Genomic DNA, 11,274 nt, shown 5'->3' on the forward strand with positions numbered 1-11,274 from the left:
ATTTTAAATTTATATTATCATTTTATTTTTAACTAATTTTCATATTTATCTCATTAATCTTATTTTTAAAAATTACTATCACTTCACTCTTAATTTTTTCTTTATCCTTTTAATTTTAAGTGTTTTTATTTTAAAATATTAAAAATATAATTTTACTCAAAATTGCTATAATATAAAAAAATTAATAATGTCCTAATATTTTATAAATTAAAATTAATTTGATAAGATAAATTATTAATAATTTTAATCATTTAAATAAATTAATGTTAGTAGAAAAAATTGTCACCACATATTTGCAATCAAATTTTAGAAATTAAATATCAAATTAAATATTTTATATAAATCAATTTAATTTTTTTATTTAAAATGTAATAAAACATATTTTAATAAAAGTATTTTTAAAATTTTAAAATAAATGAATATAAATATATTAAAGGAATTTAAACTATTTTTTTTATAAAAATTTGATAAATATTATTTTTAATCATATTTATGTCAGTTATACTTACAAAATAACTTTAATATGTGTATTTTTATTTATTTTATCATTTTTTGAAAGTTTTCTAATCATTTTCATTAAGTTTAAACCATTTATGTTGCATTTCTCTAATATTTCAAATATATCCGTAAAATCTAAAAACCTATTCGTGTTTACTAATATTTTAAATCTTGATCATGTAAAAAGAAAAATAAATGAAATCACTTCAAAATAATATATAAAAATAATTTAATGATTTTAAATCTTTTTTTTTTTTCATTTACTTTCTACCATTGATCACTAGCACTAACGATCAAAGGGCTCTCTGTTTGATCCTGGGGTTAGAAAGCTTGACAGTTGTCCACCTGTTAGTAAAAGTCGTTTTCCTTTTGCTAAAGATTCCTCTTCCTTCGAGAAGGCAAGTCAGTAGGTTATAACAATTATTTGTTTGTTAAATAACTTCCCGATGACCCATCTTTGAGAGCCTTTGTATTTCTTGGCATGGCTATCAAACTAACTAAATGACATGTCCAAAAGACTTGTAATAAGTCTTCTCTAAGAGCTCCCCTATTTTTGACCCAAAAAAAAATAATTATCAAATAATAATTTAAAAATCATTTTTAAAAACTTATTATATATATACATATATATATATGCCCGAGCCTCCTTAAATAGGTCTTAAATAGGTAAAAAGGGAATCTTGAACAGTGGCAATGAACAGTAGACCGTGGCTCTGATATCAGCTTTTCTCTTTCCCATTTTGGTTCTACAGTTGGTGGACTTATTATGGTCCGAATATTAAGATTCTTCCTAAGCCCATCCTGGATGGCTTTGAGCTATTCAGAAGTTCTTTTATATATATATATATATATATATATATATATATTAAAAAGAAAATCTCAAAATATTATAAAATACATCTAATTCTATTAAAATTACTCACTTGTGGTAAAGGTTTATGCTTATCTAGCGTGGGTTCATGCACTATTCCCAACTATCTCTAATAAATAAATAACCCGCCCCATAAAAGGTGACGGCACATAGGGACAGACGACGCCAACCACTACATTACTGACCCAAATAAATGTTACTGAAGCAAAATTAAATTACATGGCATTCATCATATGCCCCACCGAATCCCACTCTCCACTCCTCTCCCAATACATCATCAAGATATATTTTTTCCCTCCTATCTTTGTAATTTAAATTTTATCATATGATCATGACCATACCATTCCTATTTATTTATTTATTTATTTGTAGTTAGGGGACATGCATGGCCTACTAACGTTTAGTATTATTTGCTTAACAATATAGTTCGTGATGAAATCTCATAAAAAATTCAATTATTTTATATTTTTCATGTTATAAGTTGGAAGTAATTTATTTATTTATTTTATATAATTGTCTTTCATCATTTTCATGATTTACGTAGGAGTTTTAAAGGAGAAAGTTATTTTTTTTTTTCTAAAAAAAGGTTAAAATATTTATATGAAAAAAGGCCAAAAAAAATTGGAGGGTTAGATTTATAAATTGAGAGTTATTTTATATCTTTTAATCAAATTACCATTTATCATTTAATAAGATATTAAACAAGTGTTTGGTAAACCAATTTAATAATTTAAAGTAATTTAATAATTTAATTTAAGTCATTAAGTAAATTAAGTATGTTTCATAAAATAATATAATAATATAACTTAAAGTAAAAAACAATTTTAAGTAAAAAATAAAAATAATTAATTTATTCTTAAGTCCACATCTTTATTTTACTTTTTTATCCCGTTTATTCTACTTACTCCCACCATTTATTTTGCTTTCCTACAACCTCTATTGTTACTTAACTTTTTTTGCCATAATTATATTTTATAAGGATAATCATGTCAATTTGATGATTTAAAATTAATTTTATCAAACAATTTTAACACTTAAAGTTAAAATTAAGTAATAAGTATTAAATAAACAACTTAAATATATTTTAACTAAAAATTAACTTAAGTTATTAAATAATAAGTACAAAATTTTACTTTATTACATAAAATACTTTATAATAAATAATTCAAAAACCTAAAATTTGTTTTAAAAATAATTTATTTTTAGAATAAATTATAAAAATAAATTTAGATCAAAAGTTTGTCAAACATCCTCTCGGATTTATTGTTTGTTATTTTTCCTTTAATAAGTTTTATATAAAATATAAGAAATATTTTCAAATAAAAAATTTATTTTAAAAATTATTATTAAAAACCATCATTTTAAAAACAAATGTCTTAAAAAAAATCAATTATAATATCATATATCTATAATTTGGTCATATTACTTTGTAGGACTTCAATAGTGCATTCACGATAACCTCTTATTTACACAACAATCCCCATTTAGCGACACTCATAGAGTTTAAATGTTCGAACCCATAATTTCTGACTTTAATATCATTTGTAGGATTTTAAATATTACTAACTCCCCTAAAAATAATTGTTATCAGAAAATACGTAGACCCTAATTTTATAGTGTATTTATCTCATCATTCATAAAATTCAAATATAAAGAGAGTTGATGGATGTGGCCAATTTTTGATCTGTCAATATACTTTATACCTAATTTGTATTTCATTATTTTTATACACCACACAAGTTTTATTATATACTTTTAATTCATATTTTTAATAATCGAGATTCCAAGTTGGACACTTACCATACTTTAAAATTTTTCTAAGCTACAACTTTTTACTTTAAAATTAAATTATTAAATAATAACTTGATGATACATGTGAGTACACAGACCCTCCAACTAATTTCATCTTATTCTAGTAAACTTAAATTTATTGGTCAGACAATAGAATCCCGCCAACCAAACAGTCTCCTGATTGGAAAGAGTCGAATTCTAATCCAATTCCCTAGTAGCACACGCGTGTTTTGACACTTGACAGGGACTTAAAAAATAAAATGAAGAAAGTCAAAAGAAAATGCAATGATTAAATTCTTAAACCAATGGATTTTTCCCAAGACCCTGTTATACTTAGGTTAACTAATCAAGTTAGGCATCTATCACTTTGAATGTATTGGAACATCAAGATGAGTCAAGTCAACTAGCCACCTCTCAAATAGAAATAAGTACAATATTTTGGTGCAAATATAATTAAAATGGGTTATTTGATTAAAAGGGTGATTAGAAACCTGATTTTAAAAATCGAACTCTTTATTTTTTTGACATCATTTTGATGAAAATACCCTCATCATTTTCTTGAAAAATTTATATTTTCTTTTAAAACATATTACAAATACTTGAAATAATTAAAGGTATTTATATCCAAAAAAATGGGTTACTCTTAAAAAAAAATAGAAAAGGATAAATTTTTAAATATGAAAATTATTTCATCCATTTTAATTAATTAATTTAATTAAATTTAAGATGACAAGATAATAGAACCCTCATGGTTAAGGATGGCAAACATGAGTCTGAGGAGAAATAATTTACCTGCAAAAACATAATTTACATAATAAATATTCTATCGAAATTATTTTCAAACTAGTGCATACTATCTTAAGGTATCTATATTACAAAACCGTACTTGCTAACTACAGATTTGAATTTAAAATGGTCAAAACCTAACTATAATTGTAAACTTAAACTTAAAATCGTAATTACCAACTACAACTTTATGTTTAAAGAAAAATTCAAACTACGGTTTTAACATTTTATTTAGATTAAAAACTTTGCAAATAATTAAGGCTTTTGATGAACAAGGAGGATAAGGAAAAATTAGTTTGTACTGATGATGAGAATTTGTTTTGAAAACTGATTGGTTCGGGTATAGTTAGGGTTGAAAATGGGGGTAATATTTGCCATAAGATGAAAATAAATTATAAATGAGTTGGTAGTGATTTTGAGAATTTGTTTTTAATTTTTATTGGGTTTGGAGTAAGTTCCTATCCATTGAAAAGTTCTTAAGCTTCTTTTGAACCAAAAGGGGGTAAGAGAATGAAATTCTAAATTACTTCTCCAAATACATAACATGGCCCAGATCCATTTGAGGCCTGACACAACCCATCGATGCCAAAGCCCAAAGTTGATAGGGCTTGGGCCAAAGAATTTAATATTTTCAATTGAGATGAGATTGTATCTCAAGAAATCAGAGTGGCGCAGCGGAAGCGTGGTGGGCCCATAACCCACAGGTCCCAGGATCGAAACCTGGCTCTGATAAGAAGTTTTTATTTTCTTTTTCCGAAAGACACGACGTCGTTTCATATATCTTTTTATAACAGCTGAAACGACGTCGCCTGACTCCCAGGTTTAATTTGTTTAAAGTAACATAAAACGACGTCGTCCGACCATCAGGTTTAAAATAACATCGCTTCATCTGATTGGCTAGCTTTTGTCAATATGCCGCGATATATCATGAATCGACCTAAGAAGATAAAAGAGAAGAAAAAACAAAAAAACAAATATAATAAAGAAAATACAAAAAACGAGAACGGAAGATGAAAGAAGAGAAAGTAAAGAAAAGAAGACCCCCTCGAAGCCCTAACTCCAAAATCTCGCGATAAATCGAAAATTCCCAAACCTGCAACTTCCGTTTATCTCTCTCCCTCCCTGTGTGAGTATATTGAAGTTCTCGCTATTTTCTCTTCATTTTGATTCTTTGAACATCCCATTGCTTTTTGCCTTTTTTATTTAATTTATTTTCTGTTTTGGATTTTGAAGCTGTTTGGTTACTGAGAAAGTGGAGTAAAAAGGAGAGGAAATTTTAAATATTGGGATGGGATTTGGTTTTGAACACCCATTCACTTTGAATCAATGGAATATTAAGGGTTCCAAGTTCTGTTATTTGCTTTCCTTTTTCTCAGCAACCAAACAGAGTATGGCTAGTGGTTTTCCTGTGCACACTGTGGTGTTCCACAGCGGATTGACGAAAAGCCAAGTGCTTAATGCTCCATTTGGTTGCTGAGAAAGTGTGGGAAGGGGAAAGAAACCTTAACTAAGTGAAGTGGTTGTGTTTGTGTTGGTTGAAGGGAGTTTTCTGCTTGATCCTGGTCTTAAATTATGAAAAGTTCCTGATAGTGAATCTGGGAAATTTTCAGGCTGTTTTTTCTTTTTCCAGGATCTGAACTTATCCGAACTATAGAATTTATGATTTCTTTACGATTTTCCATGATATTTTTCTATAAAATTACGAAAAAACTCATGCTAAAAGAAAACTCTAGAATTTATAATGCATAAATAACCTGTTCTGCCAATGAAATGTTGGGTTCATTGTTGTTTCAGTTAATGGCGTGTTCTTAAAAAAATCCGGGCAGTAGAAAGTGTTTGTGGTAGTTTTATCAGCTTGCTTTGCTCTAGTTTGTTGCTTAGTTGTGAGCATTCCAATGGGACTTTCAATTCTTTTCTTCCAGCTGTTTTTTTTTGTTTCAAAATGGTCCATGAAGAAGAATAGACTTGCAAGAGGAAATTCAATACTTTGGGGGAAAGAGAACTCTTATTCCTTTGAATTTTTGAAACTGTAATTCAATGGTAGCCTACTCCAAACCTGTGATCTTTGTTATATTGCCTTCTTTGAAGCTAATATAATAGAGGCAAAATGTTTTGTTGCCTTGAATTTGCTTTGAAGGTCCTAGTGCAGAAAGGATACACATTACAGGGAAGATTTCCAAAGTCGAGAGGAATGTTACATGGGTAGTTGGGAAATTTAAGTCTATATTGTGATCTAGAAGTATCAAAGAAGGGACAGGACTCTTGTAGTTTTGCATATATGAGACAGCTCAATCACTCTATAATCATTTTCCAAAGAAAGGAAGAATTGCTGGTAAGATGACCATAGAGGGCAGTTCATCTTGAAGAAATCCTAAGGTTCCTAACATATTTGATTTGGAAACCCAGGCTTGAAATAGAAAATGTCACTCTCTTCTCTCTACTAGCAAATTTAGGAATCAGACCATATGTAGAGTAGGATGAACTTATAAATTGGACTTATGGGTCCTTAAAGAAGCTGGGTTTGCTCAAAAGTTAATGATAAGTATTCTCAATTTCTTTACTTGTGCTCTTCCATAGCAGCTTCTGAAATTCTTTTATAGGTACTTTTGATCTTTTAATAATTGCCTTCTTGTAATTTCTTCTTTGCTGCTTGTGTAGGTCTGCATACAGGTTAACAGGGCATTTCCTTCATCAGCAGTAAGTCCAAGCTTAATATTCTGTAATCATTTATTGGTAAAAGTTTGATATGTTTTAAACTACAATCTCATGTAACATTTTCCTTTTGAATTTGAGAAATCGTCTACATGCTTTTTAATCAGTACTATTGGATATAAATACTGGCTTCAGTTGGTTGGTCTAACTTTTCATCATCACACCTTGTCCGTTTCCCTTACCTTACATGGTTAAATATTTAGGACTTAAGTTATGTTTGAGTGCTGTGGTTCTCCGTTCATGACTTTCAAATTAAGAGTTGTATGACCCATTAGAGTTCCAATTGAATGCTAAAACTTCTTCAAGCCTATCAGCTCAGCAAGGCCTTAATCCTAATTATCTGGGGCTGGCCAAGAAAGACCTGTTCCGCTATTCTGTTCATTCTCAGGCCAATCATCTCGTTCTGCTGGAAACTACATAATCTTCTTTTTTCACAACTATTGTAAGAGAATTTGGTGTTTATCTGCTGATTATTTGAGTTAAAGGGGAAGAAAATCTCACATGATTGAGTTGACCCTTTTCTTAGATGAACTCAAAATTGGAATATTCCTACTTCATAAGTTGGACATATGGTATCTGAAATAAGTTAGTCATTTGAACTCTCTGGCACAAATGTGTTGTTGTCAAACAAGAGAGAAAATGGAGTACAGAAAAGTTACTGACATATAGATAACTGATTATAAGTTTGTTTTCTGGCAGTGGTACGAGAAAAGGATGTTTGTTGGGAATATGCAGAGAAGTTAGATGGAAACAAGGTGAGATGCAAATTTTGCCTTAGAGTTTTAAATGGTGGCATTAGTAGATTGAAGCATCATTTATCCCGGCTTCCCAGTAAAGGTGTAAATCCATGTAGCAAAGTTAGGGATGATGTTACTGATAGAGTGAGGGCCATAATATCATCAAAAGAAGATGGGAAAGAAACTTCTAGTGCTAAGAAGCAAAGAGTAGCAGAAGCTAAATCTCCTGGAAATTACTCGGCAATTAAAGCTCTCATGTCTGTAGAGACACCATCACCAATTGCAAAAATTTTCCCACCTATCACTCACATGGGTCCTTCCTCATCAAATGATGGAGAAAATGCGGAGAGGAGTATTGCTCTGTTCTTTTTTGAAAATAAGCTAGACTTTAGTGTTGCTCGTTCTTCATCCTATCAGCTAATGATAGAAGCAGTATCAAAGTGCGGTCATGGATTTAGAGGCCCATCTGCAGAAATCCTGAAGACTACATGGTTGGAAAGGATTAAGTCTGAAGTGAGCCTACAGTCAAAAGACATTGAAAAGGAGTGGGCTACCACAGGCTGTACCATCATTGCAGACACATGGACAGACAATAAATCAAGAGCTTTGATTAACTTCTTGGTTTCATCACCCTCCAGAACTTTTTTCCATAAATCAGTGGACGCATCCTCATATTTCAAAAACACAAAATATCTTGCTGATTTATTTGATTCTGTTATTCAAGATTTAGGCCCTGATAATGTTGTGCAAATAATCATGGATAGCACTCTCAATTATACTGGTGTAGCTAGCCATATCGTGCAGAACTATGAAACTGTGTTTGTGTCTCCCTGTGCTTCTCAGTGCTTGAATCTGATTTTAGAGGATTTTTGTAAGATAGATTGGGTGAACAGATGTATACTGCAAGCACAGACTATATCAAAGTTTATATATAATAATGCATCAATGCTTGATCTAATGAAGAAATCCACTGGGGGACAAGATCTCATTAGGACTGGTATAACAAAGTCTGTTTCCAACTTCCTCTCATTGCAGTCTATGTTGAAGCAGAGGCCAAGATTGAAGCATATGTTTGGTAGCTCAGAATATTCTACAAACTCTTACTCAAATAAACCGCAAAACATATCTTGTATTGCCATTCTTGAAGACAATGATTTCTGGAGGGCAGTGGAAGAGTGTGTGGCGATTTCTGAGCCCTTTCTGAAAGGGTTAAGGGAAGTTTCTGGAGGGAAACCTGCTGTGGGATCTATATATGAGCTAATGACCAGGGCCAAGGAATCAATTAGGACATACTATATTATGGATGAAAGTAAGTGCAAGGCATTTTTAGATATAGTAGATGGAAGGTGGCGGAACCAGCTCCATTCACCTCTACATGCGGCAGCAGCATTTTTGAACCCTAGCATCCAATATAATCCAGAAATCAAATTTATTGGAGCTATAAAAGAAGACTTTTTCAAAGTTCTGGAGAAGCTTCTTCCAACATCCGATATGAGACGTGACATCACAAATCAAATTCTTTTGTTTACAAGGGCGACTGGGATGTTTGGTTGTAACCTAGCAAGGGAAGCACGTGACACAGTCCCACCTGGTACGTATACAAATTTTTGTATCATCCAATATCTGGGTATGTTGGAGTGAGAATTCTACTATATGCTGCATCTTCATGCATAATCAGTGGACAAAGCAATTGTGGGGGGCATAATTTGTCCTCTGCATTCAGAACAAACACCAATGTATTGCTGGTCATAGTGCATCGTATTATGGTACAATGGGGTTCTTCCTTTAGTGGTTGGGATATTCTATTTGGCACATGTTTACCATAATACAACTTCTAACTCGTTTATGACAAACTCAAATCCTTATATGTCTTTTGGATACACTTCTTGTTTTCTATTTTTAAAAACAAAAAATGATAATAACTCCTACATAACGTAAGAACTCTGAGACTTACTTTAGAAGACTATACCTTTCAAAAATCCATACTTTTTTATTTGAGAGTTACCATACTTTATATATAAGTTGCTACATTTTATTTCTAAAAACAAAAAAACAATTATATCCAAATGAGCACTTAGATTTTCATGAACATGTGTCCCTGCATGCACACAACCCTGCCATTCCTGTATCGTGCTTCTAACCCGCTGCCATCTTTCATGAAAAATATCTTGCTTTTTAAGTGAAATGATAGCTACAACCTTTAGACTATGAATGGCTCACCATGGTTATGGATTGTTATTGGCAATCATTGATGAGAAATTGACATGGAGAATTCTTTCCATGGTCTGTTTGCTTTTCATCTGTCATGGCTCCTGCCTAATATATGAAACAATAATTTGTTCAAGCATGTGCATTGACTCATACCGGTTATATGACATAACTGTGAGCAGGTGTATATGCAAACATAAACTTCATTTATTTTTCGATTTTTTCAATCATACTGCAAATATGTTGTAGGGCTTTGGTGGGAACAATTTGGCGATTCTGCACCCGTGTTGCAACGAGTTGCCATTAGAATACTCAGTCAAGTTTGCAGCACTTCTACTTTTGAGAGGCACTGGAACACATTCCAGCAGATCCACTCTGAGAAGCGAAATAAGATTGATAAAGAAACATTAAATGATCTTGTGTATATAAATTATAATCTCAAGTTGGCAAGACAAATGAAAATGAAGTCTTCAGAAGCTGATCCTCTCCAATTTGATGACATTGATATGACTTCAGAGTGGGTAGAGGAAACTGAAAACCCAAGCCCTACTCAGTGGCTTGATCGGTTTGGTTCTGCTTTGGATGGGAGTGACTTGAATACAAGACAGTTTAATGCAGCTATATTTGGTTCGAGTGACACCATATTTGGTCTGTGATTGTGCAAACTCAGTCCCTCATGTATTTTATTCGAAATGTGCTTCCAAATCTTGTTTTCCCGGATTCCCTCGTAGCAGGTGCTGTTCCTTAGACAGTTTCATGCTCTTTATTTTTGGTAGAGTAATGAAAAATGTAATAGTAGATAATGTCTTGCATTCTGTAGATGACAGTGTATACCTTGCATGGAAAGCTTATCATTCAGTTCTACAATATGTTGTAGTCCTGAACTTTAATCTTTTGAAAGCAAAATATAAGGCTCTGTTTGGAAAGTGTTTCCGAAAACAATTATAAAAAATAGTTTGTAAGAACCATCTTTGAAAACTGTTTTTTTTTATATATATTTTGTAGAACGAAAGTTTGTTTGGAAATTTAAAACGTTTTTATGTTTTTAAAAATAACTTTATCTATAATATTTTATTTTTAATTATTCTTTATATTTGTATAATTATTTTTTAAAACAGTCTTTTAAAAAATATTTTTTAAAAACACCATGTATTTTGCATTTTTAGAACAAAAAAATTGTTTTTTGTTTTCAAATTGTAAAGCATGTATAAATGTTCAGTTTCCTGTTAGGCTGTTACCTCCATTGTAAACACTGCCTCTGGTTGTGCCTTTTAAATTCTTTATTGAGTGCCTTTAGGATGTTCGCTCTTCCCTTGATTATGATGTAGTTCATAGATCTTTGTACCTAAATACCTGTAGGAGATAAGATGCTCACCTCGAGTTTCCTAAATACCTTTAGCATAGGTTGTTCACATCTGTTGGGGCTCATATTATCTGCAACCCCATAGTTGCCTAGTAAAACCTTTGTTTATTTCGAATTAAAAGCACATTTGAGAGGATTAGAAATGAGATGTTTGAAAAACTTTTGAAAATAAACTTGAAAAAACCTTGAGAATTATTGGAAGTGATTCGGATAAAATTACTTTTAGAATGTGTTTCACAGTGATTTTAGATAACGTTTATAATATTTTAAATACTTATTATAAATGTTTAATAATAAAAAATTTAAAA

General features: G+C 31.0%; 1 protein-coding gene and 1 non-coding gene across 3 annotated transcripts; both read left to right on the forward strand.

Annotated features, from left to right (window-relative positions):
* Positions 1-4,606: 4,606 nt before the first annotated feature.
* On the forward strand, positions 4,607-4,678 carry TRNAM-CAU. The gene has a single exon. It is a non-coding gene; the product is annotated as a tRNA-Met (tRNA).
* Positions 4,679-4,943: 265 nt separating this feature from the next.
* Positions 4,944-10,470, forward strand: LOC117934219. 2 transcript variants are annotated; one of them, XM_034855873.1, is made up of 4 exons: positions 4,944-5,072; positions 6,605-6,643; positions 7,358-8,986; positions 9,853-10,470. In XM_034855873.1, coding segments are annotated over exons 2-4 (2,037 nt in total). In that variant the 5' UTR covers positions 4,944-5,072; positions 6,605-6,642; the 3' UTR covers positions 10,260-10,470. The 2 variants fall into 2 exon arrangements, with proteins under 2 accessions (XP_034711764.1, XP_034711765.1); XM_034855874.1 differs by lacking the exon at positions 4,944-5,072 and having other exon boundaries at positions 5,127-6,643.
* The last annotated feature ends 804 nt before the right edge of the window (positions 10,471-11,274 follow it).

Source organism: Vitis riparia, chromosome 16, assembly GCF_004353265.1.
Source record: "Vitis riparia cultivar Riparia Gloire de Montpellier isolate 1030 chromosome 16, EGFV_Vit.rip_1.0, whole genome shotgun sequence".
Taxonomy (NCBI): domain Eukaryota; kingdom Viridiplantae; phylum Streptophyta; class Magnoliopsida; order Vitales; family Vitaceae; genus Vitis; species Vitis riparia.

Bases quoted from the DNA above. Each gene is read 5' to 3' on its own strand.
- LOC117934219 (XM_034855873.1), top strand. The intron at 8,987-9,852 runs GTACGTATACAA...AATATGTTGTAG, and splicing joins ACGTGACACAGTCCCACCTG to GGCTTTGGTGGGAACAATTT.